This window comes from Centropristis striata, chromosome 12 (assembly GCF_030273125.1).
Source record: "Centropristis striata isolate RG_2023a ecotype Rhode Island chromosome 12, C.striata_1.0, whole genome shotgun sequence".
In the NCBI taxonomy this organism is placed as follows: domain Eukaryota; kingdom Metazoa; phylum Chordata; class Actinopteri; order Perciformes; family Serranidae; genus Centropristis; species Centropristis striata.
Window position 1 is genome coordinate 37,988,135 of NC_081528.1, and position 24,616 is coordinate 38,012,750.

The 24,616-nt window shown below is 38.3% G+C and overlaps 1 protein-coding gene across 2 annotated transcripts in view; it reads right to left on the reverse strand.

The window, feature by feature from the left end:
* Positions 1 to 24,616, reverse strand: part of atp8a1 (ATPase phospholipid transporting 8A1) — a 223,204-nt gene that overhangs the window by 20,160 nt on the left and 178,428 nt on the right. For both annotated transcript variants that reach the window (XM_059345862.1, XM_059345863.1), the window contains 6 exons: positions 24,286 to 24,360; positions 21,223 to 21,345; positions 12,405 to 12,483; positions 11,168 to 11,229; positions 8,978 to 9,034; positions 7,482 to 7,589 (listed from right to left, as the gene is read on the reverse strand). In XM_059345862.1, the coding sequence (XP_059201845.1) occupies positions 7,482 to 7,589; positions 8,978 to 9,034; positions 11,168 to 11,229; positions 12,405 to 12,483; positions 21,223 to 21,345; positions 24,286 to 24,360 (504 nt within the window). The remainder of the gene's footprint in view (positions 1 to 7,481; positions 7,590 to 8,977; positions 9,035 to 11,167; positions 11,230 to 12,404; positions 12,484 to 21,222; positions 21,346 to 24,285; positions 24,361 to 24,616) is intronic.

A 24,616-nucleotide genomic window follows, 5' to 3' on the forward strand; every position in this document is an offset into this window, starting at 1 on the left:
CATAAACACTAGTAAGTCAGCAACTCAGACAGACTGCACACATGTGATTTACAGTGTGTTCAGCAGATTAAACCTTCTATTCTCACTAATACTGTACACCACGGCCAGTTAGTACACTAACCATGTGTTGTGGTGTTTTTAATCATTAGCTGAAGGAGGACCAACAGTTCCGGATTTCAAGAGTTTAACAAAAACCTCCCTTACAGCAAAAGATTCCACAAGTACCACTGAGGGATTAAGTCAACAGCAGTGATGCATAGAGGTCAATGATCCAATCAGTGAAGTCTTTCCAAAGTTTAAAGTCCTCCTCCACTCAGAAATGTGTTTTCTTATGCTTTAATGCCCCCTAAATGTTTGACCTCGTCTCTGTTAACTTGTATCTGTGCAAAGTTTGTCACTGGAAAAGTGTTTTCATATTCTGAAGGGGGAGATGTCTGCACACTTCACTACAATCTGAGATTCAAATGTGCACCAGGCTAGCTAGCTTAGGCATGTCAGCATGTTGGAGAGCTGGAAAAGAAACCTGAAAAATGTCAGTCCAGAGAGCGAAAAAAACACTGTAACATTATAGCTACAGCTATGATATAGCTATGATATTATTGCATGTTTGACAACTACTAACGCCGTCAGTGAATGTCAGTTACAAGCTAATCAACTAACAGATAACATAAATATGCTAATTCATCCTGATACAAATGCTAGTTGCCGACTTTGGGGCTCAACAGACTCCTCAGTCTGAGTCTGGAGGTTCATCCATGCTTCCTAACAGAGAAAATAGACCAATATAATAATAATATATGCCAATATAACAACGCCGCAGTCTGCAGGCCGCTAGCTGTGGAGCTCCGCAGCTAGCTCACACTGCTCTTTCATGGGTCAACCTAGCTCACACTGCTCTTTCATGGGTCAACCCAGCTCACACTGCTCTTTCATGGGTCAACCTAGCTCACACTGCTCTTTCATGGGTCAACCTAGCTCACACTGCTCTTTCACGGGTCAACCCAGCTCACACTGCTCTTTCATGGGTCAACCTAGCTCACACTGCTCTTTCATGGGTCAACCTAGCTCACACTGCTCTTTCACGGGTCAACCTAGCTCACACTGCTCTTTCACGGGTCAACCTAGCTCACACTGCTCTTTCACGGGTCAACCCGGCTCACACTGCTCTTTCATGGGTCAACCTAGCTCACACTGCTCTTTCACGGGTCAACCTAGCTCACACTGCTCTTTCACGGGTCAACCTAGCTCACACTGCTCTTTCACGGGTCAACCCAGCTCACACTGCTCTTTCATGGGTCAACCCAGCTCACACTACTCTTTCATGGGTCAACCCAGCTCACACTACTCTTTCATGGGTCAACCCAGCTCACACTACTCTTTCATGGGTCAACCTAGCTCACACTGCTCTTTCACGGGTCAACCTAGCTCACACTGCTCTTTCATGGGTCAACCTAGCTCGCGAGCAGCGGTGTCTGGTGCTGCAGATCCAGATCCTGAATCTTTATACTTCCAGCCCCTTCTCAAAGTTCTCTCTTTACTTTTTATCTGGGAAAACCCTGTTAAATAAAATACTAATCATAGCATACTTTATGACGTGTCTGGAGGGGGACTTTAAAACCGTAGGAATTAAAGCTCTTTAATAAAAAAGATTAGTCACAGATTAAGGCACAAAAACAAACACAAATGTTAGCTTTCTGGTGAACAGCCCAGAGTTTATAGCCAGACCTTACACCAAATAAAAAGTCTATGTTTAGTTGACTGCATAATGATGTGTTTGTTCCTCCAAAACAAACTAAAATGTCGCAATTCATTATCTGAGCTCTTAGACTCTCTATTTGAAAGACTACACTGATAGGAAGGTTTCTATCACCAGCAGGGTTTTTGCTTTGTTGGGGAATTTCTGGCACCGACTCTGAAATCTTGCATGTTAGAGCACATGAGTTCATTAATGGCTCTTTCAGGTACGCTGCCAGCAGCAATAATCAAACTTGACTGAAAACAAAGGATGTCTTAATGTTAGATATGATGGATTACTTGTTTTCAGCAAGTTTCAGGTTTCTCTTTGAGTTGGTTTCCAAACCAGTAACTGCCTGGAGGGCAATAAAAACACAAACATAAAAAGAACGGACTACAATCTGCAATGATCCTGAATTCAGAGCGATGCCAAAGCAATAAAAAGATACGTGACTTCAGCTTTTTAAATTTGTGGCTTCATGAAAAGACGTATATAACCTGCAGGCCCAATAATTCTGGAACTCAACCTTTCATTCATGTTTCATTCACTGCACTATTTGAATAAATTAAGTCTGTGTTTCATTCAAATTTAACGTTCAAGCTGAACAATAGAAAGCTAACAAGATGAAGCTTGAAATTGGTATCAAAGTCATAATTAAAATTAAGTCATTTTTTACTCAAAACAAAATAATAAAATGACCCTGAGCACATTCAGCCAGAGAAGAGATGTGTAGATAAGTGAAGCTGATGGATGAGCCTAGAAACAGGAGACGTGTTGTTAAAAGGAGAATCACTGTGGTGGACATTTCTGTTTTTATCCTCCGCCAAGCAGGTTATGTTTGTTTGTTTGTCAGCAGGATTATTTATTATTATTAAACTACTGGTTTGATTTTCATGAAACTGTGGAGGTGTGAAACATAAGCCAAGAAAGAATCCATTAAGGTTTGGAGAGTATTTAAATCAGGGTGTGAACACACTTATTAATTGTCATGTTTGTTAAAATGAGGAGACTTTGTGTTGCATTCATGAGCTGTCAGAAAAGTGGGAAAAATGAGTTCCTGATGATATTTCATGGCTCACTTGATCTGTTTCCTTCAGTCTTCAATGTCATTCAAATCCTGGAAACCACCATCAATGTGTTAAACATGTAGAGCAATAAAAAAATGAATAAAACCAAATACCATGAATGGCCCTCACCTCAAGTTTTTTGTTTGTTTGTTTAATAAAAAAATACACATAATTCACCTATTCAGCTAAACAGAATCCAGCTGCTTCTTAATACAACCCACTCTTTAAAATGCCATTAAACAGAAACTAATATTTTGACTTTTTTCCCTAGAGACTGTTTTATATTACCGCTCTTAATTTCATCAATATGTCAAAGCCTGGCACAGAAATCTCTGAGTGTATTCCTGGCACACTTCACATCAACAAACTTCTCGGTGAAATTATTTCTTTCTGAGAAGTGAAGAGTTTCTTATCGCCGAGCAGAAACTCTGGAAGATTCCGATGCGCGAATCCACGACTGATGACAAGCACTTGAGTGTGATAGAGAGAGGAGCTCCACTGCACCTCGCAGCAGAAATTAGATTTTTTTGATCATTTTGTGGTCAATTTATGTCTTTTTTTGATCATTTTGTGGTCAATTTGTGTCTTTTTTGGTCATTTTTTTTTTTTTGATCATTTTGTGGTCAATTTGTGACTTTTTTGGTCATTTTATTTCTTTTTTTTGGTCATTTTGTGTCTTTTTTTAGTAATTTTGTGTCTTTTTTTGGTAATTTTGTTTCTTTTTTGGGTCATTTTGTGTCTTTTTTTTGGCACACCTCACATCAACAAACTTCTCGGTGAAATGATTTCTTTCTGAGAAGTGAAGAGTTTCTTATCGCCGAGCAGAAACTCTGGATGCGTGCTTGCCGAGTGTCAAATCCACGACTGATGACAAGCACTTGAGTGTGATAGAGAGGAGCTCCTGCACCTCGCAGCAGAAATTAGAAAATAGCAGAAAAGGTGTGTGAGCAGTGAGGCGAGCGGAGGATAAAGTGTTGATAGGAGGAGAGTCAGCAGACGGCAGGTCAGTGTGACAGAGAGACTCTCCTGAGGTGAAGCTAAGCCGCTTAGTGAGGCAGATTACACAGCTTGAACAGAATAATCTCACATTTTCTTTTGATATCTGTGTCAGGCTGTTATGAAGTGTGAACGGGATGAGCCAGTTATAGGAGTAGCTGTGAAAAGCTCGCTGGCTGGTTCACTGTTTCTGTGTTTCTGTGCAGAGATCCTGCACCTGTCTTGTCAATCGTCCAAAGAATATTTATCCTGACGTTGATGAATGCGTTCACATGAGGCCGAGCGCTGCTTAGCGTCTCTGGTTAAAGGCGCTGAGCTGAGTAGTGAGTGAGAGCAGAAACAGGAGGAGAAAGGAGCTCTGGTGTCTGTTATGTTGTTGGCCCTCAGGCAGCTTTTAGACTGGCAGGGTGGAGGAGGAGGGAGGAGGGTAAAAAGAGAACAAAGAGGGAAAAAGCTGATGCAAAAAGTAAAAGAGAAGCAGCAAAAAGAAAGAGGACGGAATGACAGAGAGCACAAAAAACATTTGAAGATTCAAGTAGACGTTGAGGAGGCCACGGTGAAATATGTGAGGAGGAGAATAATCCTGCTGCTCAGAGGCGACCAGCGAGGTCCTGGAAACGGAGATCATGTCTCTGATGCCTGCTCAGGTTTCTGAGATGTGTCTCCGTTTGATGATGAACTGGCATCCAGAGTCGGGGCAGGGGCGTCTGGTTACCTCTACCCACAGGACACCATTACCGTCTGCAGAGGAGCTGCAGGGCGTGGATGAAAGCTCCACGATCCACGTAACGTACAGGACAGAGAATACACACTCTCTCTGTGTTGGTGTGTGTGTCAGCACTTCTCTTCATGTGGAGTTAGTTAGTTATGTTACATAGAGAGCCCATTACACATGGAGGTACAATGATAAAAAGTTTCTGTAGGTCTCGCTGTAGTTGTAGCTGAAAAATGTGTGTGTGTGTGTCTGTGTATACATACAGTACAGGCCAAAAGTTTGGACACGCCTTCTCATTCAATGCGTTTTCTTTATTTCCATGACTATTTACATTGTAGATTCATCAAAACTATGAATGAACACATATGGAATTATGTACTTAACAAAAAAGTGTGAAATAACTGAAAACATGTCTTGTATTTTAGATTCCTCAAAGTAACCACCCTTTGCTTACTAGAATATAAGACATGTTTTCAGTTATTTCACACTTTTTTTGTTGCCGTTTTGTTGCCAGCATGCCGTTCTTCTGTCTAACAGTTAATACGCTGCCCATTCAACACAGCACACCGCTTATATAACGCTCTGCTAATAACTGTGTCCCGTAGATCTCAACACTCACACTTGACCCTGCTCTTCCTTGAGTCCTCAACAAAACAAGCTTCACACTGTAGCTGTTTATGGAGAAGAGCAAAGCCTTCTTCTCCAAGCAGTAAATGTGAAGATCTTCTAGCTGACTTCCTAACAATAGCACTTGCCTTCAGCTGAGGTTTCCCTGTGAAGCAGTGTCTCATGGCGTCCAATCTAAAAAGCGGTTTGACAGTGCCGGGGTGCCAGTCAGAGCTAATCTGTAGCGGTGTCAAAAATAATCGATTCGGCGATGCATCGCAATGCGGGGCATGCACGATTCAGCATCGATGAGGCAAAGTGCCATAATCGATTATGTTTATTTCCTGTCCTCCAGTGGAAAGTTGTGGGGGCCATGGTGGGAATTTCACACTCTGGCCTTGATGCCCTGTGAAAAAATGTTCAATTTAGGCCAAGGTGGCCTCTGCGCCCCTGTCAAAGTTCCAGTAAACACAACGCTAACCCACACTCCGCATCAACACATGGCTCATTGAATATTCTAATGAGCCATGTGTTGATGCAGCACAGGTAAGCTAGCAGGACAAGCTGTTTTGATATGTAGTAACTGAAGTATGTGGTAGTATTTGACAGAACTTAACATTTACGTTTTTATAGAAAGTACTATTGATAGGTAATCACCATTGTATTTGCCTATTTAAAGTGGAGTCGTTAACGTTACATTTTTGCGTCATGAAAACTAGCGATAGCTAGCTAGGTGGGATAGCGCTAACGTCTTCCCTAGCTCAGGGACCAGGGCTCCACATTTAGCTGATGTAAACTTCACCTCAGCAGGTTCCTTTTTATGGCAGGAGGAGGCATTTCTCTTTCCTTACTCTGAGATGAACTCAGGCAGGAGATTCATTTTTCCATCTTTTCAAAATATAGCCAATAAAATCTATTGTTATCAGGCCTATCTGACTGCTTGTACTGCCTCATGACTGATGAAAAATGTCCCTTGTTGTGTGCAGTATAATTGTGATGCATCGCAATGCATCGTAGAATCGAATTGAATCGAATCGTTACCTGGTGAATCGTAATCGAATCGAATTGTGAGGGCAGTGCCAATGCACACCCCTACTAATCTGACAATTTTCTTTTGTATTTTTGATTTGTCAGCCTTACACAGGACCCACGCCTACCCATGCATGGACCCTACTAACAACCAGAAATTAAGCAACCTTTTCCAAAGGCGACCCATTAAAAACAAAGCACACACACACACACACAAGAATTTGCAATTCAACACAGTGTATTATACTATTCAGTGCCCCCAAATACAACCATAATTCACACAGGCCAAAACACCAAAAATAGTCTCTTTCTTTCAACCAAAAATAATCCTCTTCAGGTACCAAATAAATAAACAAAACAGTCAGTTTTAAAATAAATAAAAGTTGGTCAACCAAAACCCAAACTAAGTGAATAATAGAGCAGCTTTACCTCCCGGCTGCCTATCAGAATGATTTCACCTCACTAAGTCTTATGAGTCCTAGTGGGAAAACCTGTTGTAACATTCTGAACTCTCAAAAACAATCAACTAGCCCTGTAATGAACTGTTACACACTCAGTGAACCCCTGTAGGCCAAACAGGACACACACACACACACACACACAGATAGACAGATACTCTCTGCTGCCTACTGTGTGGTGCCAGCCTTTCCCTGTGAATAGCCTCCTGCTGAGTTCTTCTTCTCTAATGAAAAGATTCCTCATTTTGTCCCCAGAATGCACTGGGAAATGTCACCTGTGGTTAATAGGCTCTCATTGACCACCTGTGGTGACCCAGCGAGACACTAGTCCTTTTCACATGTAAATAACAACTCAAACAAGTAAACAGTGTAAAATCACAGGCCTATTTTTTAAAAATCTTTCTGACATTTAATGAACTTTTAAGTGCATTTTAAACTGAATGTAAATTGCTGTAAATTGCTGGGCAGATTTACAAGTTATCAGTGTGTAAACTAAATTCATCATGTCCTCTTTCTGCTGCCAGACTGCTTCACTGTTTCAATGTCACCTGTGGATACTCAGAGCCGAGGGAGGCCAGTGTAACACAAACACTGGGCTAATTGGCCCAATTAAGTCATTATGCAACACATGCCAGAGGTCTGACAGTTTACACCCCTCTGGCTCTCCCTACAAAGACCTGTGGCAACTTTAAGTGAAGTTTCCCACCAGCATGTGTCCGAAGCAGAACATGAATTATGAGACAGAACAGGACTGTCAGTGATAGACGGCTGGATCAGCACTTTCTCTACTAGCAGGCCAGGTTAGTGACAGACAGAGAGAATGTGTGTGTGTGTGTGTGTGTGTGTGTGTGTGTGTGTGTTCATGGTCGTCCTACCTCTCCGGACATGTCGGGGGCCAGAGGGATGAGGGGCCACAGGGCGGAGTAGATAATGAAGAACACCACCCACAGAGCGATGCTTCCCCAGATGGCGATGTGACTGAACTGTTGGTGGAGAGTCAGGAGAAAGAAACTGTTTAGACTCTGAACATCTACAGTTGAAACCAGAAGTTTACATACACTATATAAAAAGATACAAATGCCTTTTTTCTCACTGTCTGACATGAAATCAGACAATCACTTTTCCTGTTTTAGGTCCGTTAGGATTACCAATCTTATCTTTTTACTTTCCAATGATGTTACACCAAGTGTGCAGTGTGTTTCAGGTGTGCCTTAAAATACATCCACAGGTGTGTCTCTCATTAGGGCCTCGGGGCAATCTAACCGAGCACTGGTCCCATACAGCAATAGCTGCCTTGAAATGAATGGGACGGGCGACAAAAAATGAGCGAAAAAGAACAATAATTGTAGATTTTTAAACGTCTACTTCTCCGGCATAATTTCAGCTAGAGACTCCATTTAAACTTTAAACAGTAGACACAAGTCTTGTGTATCGGTGTATTAATCCATGTTTCGATAGGTCATATAGTTTTTTATCAATCCCTGTTCAATGACCATGATCATTTTTGGAGAAATTCTGAGATTATAATGGGTGTGTATTGCACGGAATGTTCGTGTCACAGTGTGTGACGTCATCGCCAGAGTGTAGAGGGAGAGAAAAAACTGACAAAAAATAAATTTGAAAACTGCGCTCCAGGCCGCAAATTCCACTCTACAGAAATAATTTATACATAGAAACGTAGGAAAATTAGTCTTCTCCCTCACAATCCTCTGGTAAAGCTGTCAGAGTTATAGTTTGGGCGTAGGACGCACAGATGATCCACCAACACCACCAACAGCCTCATTGGCTCCCATATTAAAAACGCAGGAAGATTTGGAAAAAAGGAAGATGGAACAAGTTTTTTAGATCGCTCTAACAAAGCTATTTTTTCATTTTTCTTAAAAAAAATCATATGTAGACGTTCATCTTTTATTTCTCTGTAAAGTCCTTTCCATAATTGTGTGAGATACTTTGATATAATTTGAACCTGAACCTGAATTGTTGTTAAAATTACAGCCCCATATGTCTCACAAGTTATTAAAACACATAAACGTGGGAAAGAATATGTTGTAAATACCAAAGTTTCCCTTTGATTTACTGTAGATTTGAGCTGAATTAAATTGTTTCTTGTCCAATAATTTCATACATTATACTATGCTGTTGCCATACTTATAATTGAAACATCCAGAGTTCACACTGAGTGACTTGAAGGAGTTACCATGGTTACGCTACATGTCATTTCATTGGTTTACAGTTACAAGCTCAGTGGGAAACAACCCATAAAGAGACCTGGAGATAAGAAGAGGATGTAAAATATGTCACAAGTATCGGCGGCCGTATAAAAAGCAGGAAGTGGAGAGAGATGTCAGAGAGGAGAGAGACATGAACCCACCATGGTCCAGGACGAGGTCTCCAGGCCGGCCTTCAGACAAACTGTGATCACCACAAACTGCAGACACACAAATCACACTGACATTAAACCCTCTGCAGCACTAAAACCAGTCATGGGAAGTGCATCACACATATGTGAAGTTTCATACACTGTAACAAATGTATATATGTATATATATATATATATATATATATATATATGTATATATGTATATAAATATATATAATGTATAATGTATATATATATACACATTATATATATTTATATACATATATACATATATACATTATACATATTTATATACACATATATATGTGATATGTTCTAAAAAAGGTATTATACTGTAGAAAACAATGCATTCTGGGCAAAATTTGTAGGTAGCTTGCCGTTTCCCATGAAATATATGATATATTTATATATATATATATTTATATACATATATATATATATGTATATATATATATATATATATATGTATATATGTATATAAATATATATAATGTATAATGTATATATATATATACATTATATATATTTATATACATATATACATATATACATTATACATATTTATATACACATATATATGTGATATGTTCTAAAAAAGGTATTATACTGTAGAAAACAATGCATTCTGGGCAAAATTTGTAGGTAGCTTGCCGTTTCCCATAAAATATATGATATATTTATATACATATATATATATATATATATATATACATTATACATATTTATATACACACACATATATATATATATATATATATATATATAATGGCTGTATTTTACTTTACTAACTCATTCAGTATATGGTTTATTAAAATGACTGAGGTTACAGTGAAGACAGCGCTTAATTCATATTAATTGGCTTTCAGACAGTAATATGCTCTATTTACAAAAAATGACTGCATTGTTTACTGCAACAATATAGCAACTAGCTTCAGCACTATACTGTGTTTTAGTCTACTGTAAAAAACAATGAAATGCAGGATTGTTCTGTAATTCAGTATTATGTGGTTTTATCACAGTAACATACTGTAAAGTAGATAACAGTAGAGGAACTGTACAATTAACAGTAGAATGCTGGAAACCCTGCTGCCAGTATTTTACTGTTAATTTACAAGACAATTGTTTACAGTGTAAAGTACATATTTTTTGTTTTACATACTGTACAGCAGCTGTTCTCAACCTTGGGGTCGGGACCCCAATTGGGGTCGCGAGATGATTTCTGGGGGTCGCCAAATCATTTTGGAAGTCAGCTCTGTCTCCACTGTGTTAAAGTGTTCATGTGTTTTAGTCTTTTTGGTAATTTTGTGTCTTTTTTTTGTAATTTTGTGTCTTTTTTTGGTAATTTTGTGTCTTTTTTGGTAATTTCGTCTTTTTTTGGTCATTTTGTGTCTTTTTTGGTCATTTTGTTTCTTTTCTGGTCATTTTGTGTCTTTTTGGTCATTTTGCGTCTTTTTTTGATCATTTTGTGTCTTTATTTGGTCATTTTGTGTTTTTTTTTGTCTTTTTGCGTCTTTTCTGGTCATTTGTGTGTTTTTTTGGTCATTTTGTTTGTTTTTTGGGTCATTTTGTGTCTTTTTTGGTCATTTTGTGTCTTTTTTTGGTCATTTTGTGTCTTTTTTGGTCATTTTGCGTCCTTTCTGGTCATTTGTGTCTTTTTTTGGTCATTTTGTGTCTTTTTTTGGTCATTTAGTGTCTTCTTGGTCATTTTGTGTCTTTTTTGGTCATTTTGTGTCTTTTTTTGGTCATTTAGTGTCTTCTTGGTCATTTTGTGTCTTTTTTGGTCATTTTGTGTCTTTTTTTGGTCATTTAGTGTCTTCTTGGTCCTTTTGTGTCTTTTTTGGTCATTTTGTGATCATTTTGAGTCTCATTTTCTTTGTTTTTTGGGTCATTTTGCGTCTTTTTTGGTCATTTTGTTTCTTTTTTGGGTGATCTGAACTGTGCGTGTGAGATTGTGTTCAGTGAGTGGGGGTCGCGGACAACATGCATGTTAAATTTGGGGTCGCGACTCAAAAAGGTTGAGAATAGCTGCTGTACAGAATGAGAATTTAGCCGGCAAAATGAAAGGCAGAAGAAAAGGAAGTCCAACTGATGTTTGTTCATGGAAATTGGATAACACTTGGCTCAGACACCTGAAGCGTTTAACAGCAGAATCAAGCCTGTCAGGAAGATTGGTGCACTTACTGTGTAAACCATGTTGCCTAAGAGGAGATAGTCTGGAGTCCTTCCGTTGCCAAAAACTGTATCTGTGGAGGGAATCAACAACAGAAGCTTTTAGGGCCAAAGCTGTCTCTTTCCAGCTCTCGGGTTTCATACAGAGCTCCATTAGGTGATCCAGAGAGTAAACAAGCAGACAGCATGGAGGATATTACTGCTAGTGCATCTCACTGGGAACATGTTGGTATAAAACACTTTTTGTTTGAGGAACAGACATGGGAACGTAAAGTGAAAACCACAGTCAAATTCTGCTTCCATTACTGCCATTCGAGAGAGGCTGGAATGTTAATTCTGTCTTTCGCAACTCTGAGGAAAGAGAGTTTCTATGAGAAGCCATCAATAAGACTGAAAAGCTGAATTGGTGTGCATTAATCACGGTCAGAAATTCAATTCTGGCCAATTTACTGATGAAAAAGAAAAAAACAGGTCTACTTTTCTGACAAAATGGTTATTTATTCTGGCATTAAATTGCAATCCAACCTTCTGAGAATGCTGTTTTTCCTGAAACAGAAGTATGAAGAACTTCTTAAATTAATCAAAAACAAATTAGCTGCAAATTAAACAGACATATTGCTCCACGTGGGTTTGGGCCGAGGCTAAAAAATTTTGCAGTGTGCAACTGGCAGTAGAGAAAGAAAGAGAGGCTCCCTCTCCCTTTACTTCCGGCTGGTCACATGTCTTGTGTGCGCTGAGGCTTTGCTGACAGCCTGTCAGTCAGAGTGAAGGGCTTGGCGCCTTTGTTTGGAGAGCAGGCACAAGCTTGTGTGGTCCTCTGCTCCGGCCAGCCAAGACTCACGGCTCAGAGATCCCCATTCTCTCTGCACCCGCACACAGAAAGCTTGCATCTTAATGTGCAAAAACATGCACAATTGACCTTGTATGGATAAATAAAGTGAGTTGAATATAATTGCATGCACAAAAATTTGGATAAAAGAATCTCTGTTTGCACTGGACACGGCACTGTGTTTAGAAAAATTAAGAAAGTGCGAATCATGTTGTGCAAAAGCATTTCAGCAGATCATTGTGTGCATTGTGTGAAAAATATACTCTTGTTCGAGTGTGTGGCTTTAACCGGAGCACACACATGTTAGTAATTCATGAGTGGACGGTTGAAGAGAGAACTAATTAAGACAAAGTACGTGTGTTTGACTATCCTCCCTCTTCTTTGGTCGAGTCTGCAGACGAGTCTCTGGGAGCTACTTACCATGCTGGAAGGCTTTAAGGGGGAACCAGAAAAGGATGACGGAGTGGAAGAGGCCGTTCAGACAATGGGCCCAGAAGACCTGCAAAAAAAAGAGGAGGATGGAGAGAGGAGGAGGAGGAGGAGGAGGAGGAGGAGAGGGATGGGGGGTTGGAGGCGGCAGGAGATTCAAAGAGGAGAGAGGGAGACAGAGAGAAAAACAGCATGAGAAAAGGGTGTGGGGAGCTCCAGCCCTCCCCGTGACCTTTGACCTGGGCCCTTTGTGCTAGCCCAGCGCTAGGCTAAGTGGCGGTTTTGTCGGGGCCTCCTGGCTGAATGGCCCCCCCGCTGACAGACACGCTGTATATCCTCTGTGTGTGTTATGGGGGAAGAGAGGCTGCTGAGTGTGTGTACGAGCAGTGAAAGGCAAGTGGACGACATCAGTGTTCAGTTTTCTTTTTAAAGACTACACCACCTTTAACAGAAACTAAGAAAAAAAGCAGAAGAAACTGCAAAACACACGTCCTCGCCTCAGCAATAAGAACAATATTGAACGTTAATATATGTGCTGCTGGTCAAAAGTTTTAGAACACCCCAATTTTTCCGTTTTTTTATTGAAAATCAAGCAGTTCAAGTCAAATGAACAGCTTGAAAGGGTACAAAGGTAAGTGGTGAACTGCCAGAGGTAAATAAAAAAAGTTAAAATATAATGTACATTTTAGAATTATACAAGTAGGCCTTTTTCAGGGAACAAGAAATGGGTTAACAACTTAACTCTATGGAGTCTTGGGCTATTTTGTCCATTTTTTAATTCTTTTCATGTCTTTGTAAGTCATTTTGTGTCTTTTTTTGGTAATTTTGTGTCTTTTTTAAGTCATTTTGTGTCTTCTGGTGTCTTATTTGTCATTTTGTGTCTTTTTTTAGTCATTTTGTGTCTTTTGGTGTCTTTTTTGTCATTTTGTGTCTTTTTTTAGTCATTTTGTGTCTTTTTTTTGGTCATTTTGTGTCTTTTTTTAGTCATTTTGTGTCTTTTTTGTCATTTTGTGTCTTTTTTTAGTCATTTTGTGTCTTTTTTTAGTCCTTTAGTCCAACATAAAATGTGATTTTGAATATTTTTTTAACTTTCAAAACACTATCATGCTCAATAAAGAATTTTAAATGCTGCAAATGTGCATTAATTTCAGAGTACACTGAGACATTAAACTGCATCATTTTCAATTAAATTCTGGAAAAGTTGGTGTGTTCTAAAACTTTTGACCAGTAGTGTACATGAACATTAATATATGTGCTGCTGGTGGGTTATAAGAGGGTTTCCTCTTATTACATTTCATTAGGCTTCGGGCCTTTCATGTGAGACTTTTAACTGGTGTAGAAATAAATGACAGGAGGGTTTAAACAAGCAGAAATCAGCCTAGAAACACACACAGGGAGACTGACAGGCCTGACAGAGATTAAACTGTTTTCATGGTAATTATTAAGGGCCTGGAAAGTCGTGGTGTGGACCGCAGTCTGCGTGTGTGTGTGTGTGTGTGTGTGTGTGTGCAAGCATGCAGACGTTGGATGAGTCGTTTAAATCAATACTCCCACTCCAAAACCACCTTGTTTCAAATTTACATTATGCAACGCTGGAGCCAAATACAACACTAATGGGCGATGTAGCATGAAACAGCCGTGAAATCTATTCTGCCAAAAAAATCCGCTCCACATTCGTGCCTCCTTTTCCTCCCTGTGCTGACCAGACACGCTGTTTCTTCTCGATAGAGACTTTTAAAAAAGTTCCTTTTTTAGCAAAACCTTTGGTTCCTCCCATCTAGATGGTTTTTAGATTATGTATGTATGTTTTCTGTTTTTTTTTTTCCTTTTTTATCCTTTTTATAATTAGAATGTTATGCTTTTAACCTGTAGCACTTTGAGATTTCCTGTAATGTAAAGTGCATAACAAATAAAATGTATTCTTCTTCTTATTATTACTTCTGAGAGCTGAAACATTTGTCAGTAGGAGTAAATAGCTGACGGAGGAAAAATAAAAACAGAAAAAAGACATCACATTTTGATCTTTGGCCTCTTTTTAATCAACTGTTCTTTGCAGAGTTGGAAGTTTGGAGTTTCCCAAAAAACAGCCCCCTTTTTTTCAACAACTTCAGCAAATCTGTCAGTAAAACATGAAGCATGGCTCAGTCCAGACACACTGGACCAGAACTGTGGAAGGAGAGGAGAAAAGTAGAGTACAGTGGAAGGAAAAGTCTTGTTCCAGACCTTGGCCTCTGTGGCTCGACCTCCTCACCTTTCCTATCCACCAAACAAAGTCCCCCCCCCCCCCCCCTCAGGATCACCTCACCACTACACCCAATGCACTAAGTGAAGGGCAGTGGTGGAACAAGTATTCAGATCCTTTACTTCAGTAAAAGTACTAATACCACACTGTGAAATTACTCCACTACAAGTAAAAATCCTGCATTCAAAACTTACTGAAGTAAAAGTACAAAAGTATCAGTTATGCAGAACGGCCCCACTCATTGTTATATTATTATTAGATTATTTGTATCGATGCATTTATGCGAGTAGTGCTTTAATTTCTTTAAAGATGGGGCTGATTTTAACCACTTCATATACTGTTGTGAGGTTTAACTTTTAAAAAATGTCTAAGTTCTAAATCTAAGTCTAAGTTTTTATGTTAAATCTCGACCTGAAAAGTAACTAAAGCTGTCAGCTAAATGTAGTGGAGTAAAAAGTAAAATATTTGCCTAAAAATGTAGTGGAGTAGAAGTATAAAGTCACATAAAATAGATGTACTCAGGTAATGTAAAAGTACCTCAAAATTGCACTTAAGTACAGTACTTGAGTAAATGTACTTAGTTACTTTCCACTACTGGTGAAGGGGGGCTGTTACCACCCTCCCCCTCGCTTTCTATCTCTGTGGTCAAATGTGGACTAAATTATCACTAATGTTACAATCACATGTTTATGCCAATTAGCCTCCTGGTGACAGGCTCCACTATCCCCGATCCCAAACCCTGTGGGGGTGCAAACAAGCCCTAGTTTCCCCTCTACAATAATGAATGCTAATGAAATCAATAAATGTTCATATTCATTTGTCACAGTGGGATCCTCCCTTCCACCCCTCCAGCTCTCTTTCTCTGCCTCGTATCCCAGCGAGTTGCTAGGGATCCCTTCCAATGAATGCCCAGTCTGTCCTGTAAAGATTCTGCCCTTTGTGGAACTCCTAATTGCCAAAAAAAAGAAAAAAAAGGCATGCTGGTAATTAATATTGAGCCAAATATTTCCCGAGCTGCCCACCTCTTCCTCTTCCTGTTTCTTTCTGAGCCAGCGAGGTTTTGGATTGAGTTTTTATTCCTATTTTATTCTATTTTATTTTACTGTTTTTAGTATTTTATTGTTTTCATTGTTTTTATTTATACCTATTGGTGTATGATTTATTCTATTTTAATAACTGTACAGCACTTTGGTCAACTGAGGTTTTTTTTAAATGTGCTCTGTGAATAAACTTTGACTTGACTTGACTAAAAAAGTAATCTAATAGTATTTAAATCTGGCTGTGTGCATATATAAAGCGAGTTGCTAGGGATCCCTTCCAATGAATGCCCAGTCTGTCCTGTAAAGATTCTGCCCTTTGTGGAACTCCTAATTGCCAAAAAAAAGAAAAAAAAGGCCATGCTGGTAATTAATATCGAGCCAAATATTTCCCGAGCTGCCCACCTCTTTCCTTCCTGTTTCTTTCTGAGCCAGCGAGGTTTTGGATTGAGTTGTTATTACTATTTTATTTTACTGTTTTTAGTATTTTATTGTTTTCATTGTTTTTTTTTTATACCTATTGGTGTATGATTTATTCTATTTTAATAACTGTACAGCACTTTGGTCAACTGAGGTTTTGTTTAAATGTGCTCTATCAATAAACTTTGACTTGACTTGACTAAAAAAGTAATCTAATCGTATTTAAATCTGGCTGTGTGCATATATAAAGTGAGTTGCTAGGGATCCCCTTAATGAATGCCCAGTCTGTCCTGTAAAGATTCTGCCCTTTGTGGAACTCCTAATTGCCAAAAAAAAGAAAAAAAAGGCCATGCTGGTAATTAATATCGAGCCAAATATTTCCCGAGCTGCCCACCTCTTTCCTTCCTGTTTCTTTCTGAGCCAGCGAGGTTTTGGATTGAGTTTTTATTACTATTTTATTCTATTTTATTTTACTGTTTTTAGTATTTTATTGTTTTCATTGTTTTTATTTATACCTATTGGTGTATGATTTATTCTATTTTAATAACTGTACAGCACTTTGGTCAACTGAGGTTTTTTTTAAATGTGCTCTATAAATAAACTTTGACTTGACTTGACTTGACTAAAAAGTAGGTAACACTTTACAATAACCATCATTTATAAATGGTAAATAGATAGTTTATTAATGTTAAATCAAAATGTATAAATGGTAATTAGATAGTTTATTAATGTAAGTTTATAGTTACTTTGCCATTAAAAAACAATTCAATACTAATTAATTATGTTTATTGATTTATATAGCTTTAAGAAAATGGTTGTAAACATCTATAAAGATTAAATATGTAGACTTAATTGTGGTACTTTGAAAAGTATTAATATTTGGTTTATTAACAATCTATAAACATAACTTAGATGGTTATTGTAAAGTGCTACCAAAAAGTAATCTAATAGTATTTAAATCTGTGCATATGTAAGTGTGCATATATAAAGTGAGTTGCTAGGGATCCCTCCCAATGAATGCCCAGTCTGTCCTGTAAAGATTCTGCCCTTTGTGGAACTCCTAATTGCCAAAAAAAAGAAAAAAAAGGCATGCTGGTAATTAATATCGAGCCAAATATTTCCCGAGCTGCCCACCTCTTCCTGTTTCTTTATGAGCCAGCGAGCGAGGTAAGAAGGGAGGAAGAAAAAGAGGAGTAAAAGAGAGAAGAAAGTGCTGTTTAAGAGGTGATAGTTGCTGGTAAACAGCTGTAATGACTACGACCACATGAAGCTTTATTACAGTGACTCATGTTTCAGGTATATGTCATTAAAGTGAGCACGTTTAAAGCCACGCCTCCAGTTTCTAACAGCCTGGGTCACTCCCTTCTCTCACCTCAACACAAACAGCTTTAATTCACAAAGACAGTATCTGTTGTGTACAAAAGAGCCAGACGTGCAGAAAGACTTCGGCTTCGAGGGGCCAAATTCCTGCTGGATTTTCTCGCCTCGCCTCAGGCCAGCTGCAAGGAAAATATCTGGGGAAAAGAGTGGACAAGCCAGCAAAAACAACCTGCTGACCTGGCCGAGTCATCATTTATGGGTTTTGGAAAATGTGGCCCAAACAAAATTGAGGTTCATTTACTTCTAACTATCAGACGCATACTTCTGTGGCCCTTTTCTGGCACTAAAAGTTCATGAAGTCTTCAAAAACATTAATGAAAGGAAAATCCACCCTGCAACAGAATTCTACCTAAATTTTGGGTGAATAAATCAGCAGAGGTCTAATATCTCTGTTACTTTCTGTATAACTGCTGGAAAAAAGACAATTACAGCTGCAAAGATTCATTAATTAGTTGTAAGTTTTCTGATTCCAGCTTCTTAAATATAAATATTTTCTGGTTTCATTACATTTGTGAAAATTACCTAAATTTGAGGACATTATCTTGGGCTTTGGAAAACAGTGATTACGAACCATTTTATGACATTTTATAAACCAAACAACTTATCAATTCATTGTGAAAATAATCAAAAATAAAAATAATCTTAAGTTGGAGCCCTGAAGACAATTTAAGCAACAAATAGCGTTTATCCTGCGTGTTTATTCTGTCACTAACTACCTCAAACATCACCTACAGCTACACTGTGTTCATTATTCATGTGTAAGTTTACAATTTCAAATGTTTCTTGTATTTTGTTAGAATTTTCCACAGCCCAATCGATGTATTTGAAATTGCTTGTTTCATTGCATTTTTTCTTCTTCTGGAAAACCCAAAGATGCTAATTATAGCTGTCATATATGACAAAAAACAAGCATAAAATCAGCAAATGTGAGGCAAAAAGACACAAAATAAAACTAAAAAAAGTAGAAAGACAAGCCTCCTCACTGTCCATTTTTAAAAGTCATCTTAAAACCTATTTTTATTCCTTGGCTTTTAACCACGCATGAGACTCTGCTCTTGTTTTTAGTGTTTTATGGTTTGCTTTTATTTCTTGTTTTTTAAATTGTCTTTTAAAAAGCAATGAATCTATTTATTTTAGTGTTTATTTCCTGTTTCATTTATTTTATTGTCTCTTGTTCTGTTTGTTTGCGGCTGTTGTTGTTTTAAAGTGCTTTACAAATAAAGTTGAGTTGAGAAAAACTAAAACAACTAAAGGTACTAATCAACTATTAAATGATGTCATTTTCTGCTGCTAAGAGTCTTTTGATCGATCGTCTCCCACTTCAGATTTCTTCAGATTTCATTGTTCAGGATGTTTAACTGGGAGCCGAATTATCTGCAGAGTTCTTCTCCTCTTAAAAACAAGCGGACATTTAAATATAAACTGGTACAAACACAAAATAGAGCAGTCAAGTTTAAGATCTATGTTTCTTCAGTGTGCAGCCGGAGCTGAGCTAACTAACTTTCACTCAACTTGTTTGTCTTTATGGAGGATTTGACTTCAGTAGTCGAGGTTAAAATGGGCTCGTTGTCAGTTTCAAATGAATAAAATACTCGTTGCTCAGTAAAAGTGAAGCTGTTCTTTGATAACTTAAATAAGGTATTAAGTCAATTCATTTGGAATAATAGGAAAGCAATTATTATACAGCACAACTGACATCAGCTTCGCATTACTTTTGTGTAAAATCGCCTCCAGCTTGGGTAAATATCGAACAACAATCTTTTCCAGAATTACCAAAATGCAACTATCTTTATTCCGCAGATTTACATAAACTGATCAAAAAGACAAAAAAACCCTTCTTGAAAAATACTATTATTGTATGGCATGCAGCACATAAACATGTAGGAGAATCTGTAACTTTGTCCCAGTTTACCCCTCTATGGCAGTAGTTCTCAACCTTTTTGAGTCGCGACCCCTCAATTTAACATGCATGTTGTCTGCGACCCCCACTCACTGAACACAATCTCACACGCACAGTTCAGATCACCCAAAAAAGATTAAAAAAAGACAGAAAATGACCAAAAAAGACAGAAAATGACCAACAAAAGACAGAAAATGACCAACAAAAGACAGAAAATGACCAAAAAAGACACAAAATGACCAAAAAAGACACAAAATGACCAAAATGAAACCACAAAATGACCAGAAAAGACACAAATTGACCAAAAAATGAAACAAAATGACCAAAAAAAGACACAAATTGACCACAAAATGACCAAAAAAAGACATTAAGTGACCAAAAACACATTAACACATGAACACTTTAACACAGTGGACGTACAAAATGATTTGGCGACCCCCAGAAATCATCTCGCGACCCCAATTGGGGTCCCGACCCCAAGGTTGAGAATAGCTGCTCTATGGAATAATGACCAGTTTATACCTGGCAGAAAAGATGGAGGATTCAAATTATGGAAAATAAACGGCATCCAAGCAATCAAGGATCTGTATATTAATAGAAAATTGCTTACATTCAGTGACCTATCTGAAAAATATAATATTCCACCAAAACATTTTTACAAAACTGAATCTGTAAACTGATCCATACATCCTGGTGGTCCTGGATGGTTAAACTCAATCTGACAGCTTCGCCCTGAGAACAAACAACTCCCTCACTTAAACAAATTGCATAATTTTCCGCAACAAACGGCGTCACACAATGACAGCACACTCTCTCTATCCCTGACTCTTTCTGCTGCGTCCCCCGGCCCATCTGACCTTCCTGCCCCTGACCGCCACGGCCAATCCGTCTTTAATCCACCTCCATGCTGTGCTAACCAGGTCACCACGCCTGTGAGGAGGGTCCGGGGCTCCCACTCAGCATGGAGAAAGGAGGAGACGTCTTTATTAGCAGCGGGGGAAAGCTAACGGACGGCCCCGGCAACCAGACAGGAGAGGTCACGCCAGGCCGAGCCGGGCGCCGCCTGGAGCGCCACGGACTGGAGCGCCAGGTCTCTGAGACGGAGACGCACCCGTCCTGAACAACAACAACCACGGGAACATCTCCTGTCATTCAGTTGATGCTAATTGGTTGTAAGAGCTGGAACATTTGACCTTTTCCCTTCTTTGGGTGGAGCATGAAAGTCATTCTCAATTTTAGACAATGCAACAGAAAATCACCAAATCTGTAAGTGTTTGGGAACACTTAATGCCACTTAAGATGCATAAAAATTACAAAAAAAGGGCGATGGAGTGAGATGAAGCAATGAACAGTAAAGTAGGCAACGCAGCAGACCAACTACCCAAAACTACCACATATTAACAAAATATAAGTCTTACAACTAAAGGAACATTTAGTTGTAATGCTGCTCGAGATTTGGAGAAACTTCAGAGCTCCCGTACCAATAAATTATTTTTAAGATTTAAAAGTAATCAAAATTACACAAGAAATAAGTGCAACAAAAACTTTTTTTACCCTTTTATTTGTCTTTTTTTAATCTCTAACTCTGTTTCGGATTGAGTTTTTATTACTATTTTATTCTATTTTATTTTACTGTTTTTAGTATTTTATTGTTTGCATTGTTTTTATTTATACCTATTTGTGTATGATTTATTCTATTTTAATAACTGTACAGCACTTTGGTCAACTGAGGTTTTTTTTAAATGTCTATACATAAACTTGGACTTGACTTGACTAAAAAAGTAATCTAATCGTATTTAAATCTGGTTGTGTGCATATATAAAGTGTTACCTTGGTGTTAAAGCCCATTGCATTCTGGGAGGTTTTGTAGAGTTCGGGGTATTTCAGCATGTTCTCTTTCCTGCAGGAGCGCTCAAAGATTCCCAGAGTGAGAGGAGGCAGAGCAGTGAAGAGCTGCAGAAGAAGAAACACACAAACACAGAAACATCAGTGGTAATGATGATGATAAATTCAGATTTTGGGGTTTCTGACTTTTCGTTCAGATCCCCCAAAAATGTTGGACTTTAACTATTGATCAAGGGTGGGTGGCTCCATCTTTCAACTTGGTGCCAGAAGAGATTGTAGAAGTTTCTTATCGTTGATATTCCTACTTTCAAATGAGATGTCATGTCACTATACATCTGTGTGACACAAAATGCTTCCTATTTCATAAATACTGCAGATATTGTAAGATTTACTTATAAAAAATGTCAGTATTAAATACTGTTTTAATGAATAGGTTCTTGGTGGTGCATGTATAATGAGACGTATCTGTATATATCAGAGCATCCCTAGTATAGATCATTAAAGACAAGTGAAAAAGAAAAAAAATGTAGTGAGCCAACATCTGAAAATTAAAAACATGTATGTAAAAGGTGTGAGAAGTGATGTCTGGTATTATTGCATACAATATCTCATCTGAAAGTAATGTTGACTCCAAATACAGCATTGAGGTTTATAAATTATCTGCCAATAAGCTGCAATTCCAACCTGCCAATTCCAGAAAATATGGAAAGTGACTGGCGTCATTTATCCCACATAGTATCCAACATCACAACATCATCACAACACTTCCGTAATGTTGTTTTTGCAAGGGCACATTATTTTTTGTCACACAAATATTTAAATTCACAACAAACAAAATCCACAGAAATGATCCCCTCTTTTTCATAGTGATTATGTTAAAATAAATACCTCTTGAACTAAAACCTCTAAAACCTTGTTAAGAATGTAAATGTATTAAAAACCACAAAATCACTGTATACAGTGTAAATTGTTTAATTTCTTCCTCTTGTCTTTATCTCCATATGTTACATTTGTAGAGGAATTTGCTCTCAACTTTCCCCATTCTTTATTTTACACCATTGAAGACCATTGACCTTAAATCCCTTCAGGGCTTCTTATTTAGATTTGTCATGCTTTAAATCTGTTCATATGTGAAACCCATCGTCAATGAACATCTGCACTGCTGTGCACTAAGAAGCAGGTATTTAAGCCAAGCTGTGGAGTCATTTCTTGCTGGTGTTGTAATGTTGTGCTGTGCAGCAGCTGCTGGGAGAGCAGCGCTGGTATTGTGTGTCTGTGGGGGGCTTAGTGGGTCAGTTGGTGTGAGTTCCCCAAAGGCCCATCTGGACTGGGAGTCTGCAGCTCCCAGTCTGCAGGACCAGCGGGCCACAGGACATGCTCCACTGGTCTCCTTTCTTATTCAGAGCCAGGCCCAGGAAGATCTCCATTGAGGGCGGATTCAGCCCACTGCCTCCCACTCCCACAGTCTCCCACTGAGCAGCAGGAATTCCCTCAGTTTCTGTAAAGACTGAACCCTCTTCTCAACCCCCCCCCCCCCCCCCCCACACACAAATACAGTACTGGATCTAAAGTCAAGTTACACTACTGGTCAAAAGTTTTAGAACACACCAACTTTTCCAGAATTTAATTGAAAATGATGCAGTTTAATGTCTCAGTGTACTCTGAAATGAATGCACATTTGCAGCATTTAAAATTCTTTATTGAGCATGATAGTGTTTTGAAAGTAAAAAAAAAGATTCAAAATCATATTTTATGTTGGACTTAAGGACTAAAAAAAGACACAAAATGACCAAAAAAAGACACAAAATGACAAAAAAGACACCAAAAGACTCAAAATGACAAAAAAAGGACACAAAATGACCAAAAAAAGACACAAAATGACAAAAAAGACACCAAAAGACTCAAAATGACAACAAAAAAAGACACAAAATGACAAAAAAAGACACAAAATGACTTACAGAGACATGAAAAGAATTAAAAAATGGACAAAATAGCCCAAGACTCCATAGAGTTAAGTTGTTAACCCATTTCTTGTTCCCTGAAAAAGGCCTACTTGTATAATTCTGAAATGTACATTATTTTCCAGTTTTGGTTAAGCTTACCTTTTTTTATTTACCTCTGGCAGTTCACCACTTACCTTTGGACCCTTTCAAGCTGTTCATTTGACTTGAACTGCTTGAATTTCAATAAAAAACTGGAAAAATTGGGCTGTTCTAAAACTTTTGACCGGTAGTGTATGTAGTGCATTTACAGACGGCTGAGCTGCACCAAAGTGCTTCACATAAAAGTGCAAGAAAGTGCAATAAAATACAGAATTGACAAAATTGACAAAGGTAACAAAGTAAAAATTTAATTTAAAATAAATTAAAATAAGATGGGATATTTTTTAAAAGCACTGTGGGATTACTAGCACTTGGTGGTTTATTACGAGGCCGAGCCGTGGAAATATGCTTCTCACTTGACAGTTTGTCCCTTATTTCCACTTTCGGCTGATCAGGAATGTGGGGAAGTTTCACTTCACACTTCTCTCATTAATTTTTGTTTATTGAATCGAGTTTGATTTTAATAAACAGTTTAAGTTTCACATCAACTCCTTGTGGGCTCGACGACATGGTATTAAAGATCAGACCTACAAATGCACATGTTTTACTTCTACTTAATTCATGACAGATATGAAATATGAGTTCATTAGGAGTGGTCCCATTATAGAGCCCTGTGGGACGCCCTACATCAGCAGCTTTCTCCGTCACTGCTCCATTCTTCCTATTCTTTTTATCATTCAAATATAGCTGGCTTCGCTAACTACACTCTTTGGGGCAAGCAAAGCTGTTGTTCTTTCGTATTCAGTACATATTTTAGGGCGCAGAGGGAATACGGACTTGACAACAGGTCATAAATAATGGAGACATTTTTAAAGACGTTGATGACATAGTCACGCAATAAAGGGATCAGTTTTGGGGCACAGCGGCAAATCAGCTCGTCGTCAGAGAGTGATGGGGTAAAGGAGTAAAAAGGGCTCTTAAGAGAGTAAATTTTAGTAACACTCACCACATTGTATAAGCCGATGCACCAGCGTTCAAACAGGATCTGGCCGGAGAAACCATTGACGAATGCAAACCAGATCTAAAGGAGACAAAATCACAACAAAAAGGAGTTAAACAGCAGAAAATAAGAACAGAGAGCAGAACACTCTATCTATAATACACATTTTATTTAAGAGTTTATCATTATATATTAACAAACCAAGTCGACTCGGATGTTTCACGTCCAAAATACCCACAGCTCTCGTTCCCATTATTGTCATTTTAAACAGGAAGCCACTCGCTCATGAATCTGATACTGGAGGCTTTACTCAAACTAGATGATGAAAACACTTCAT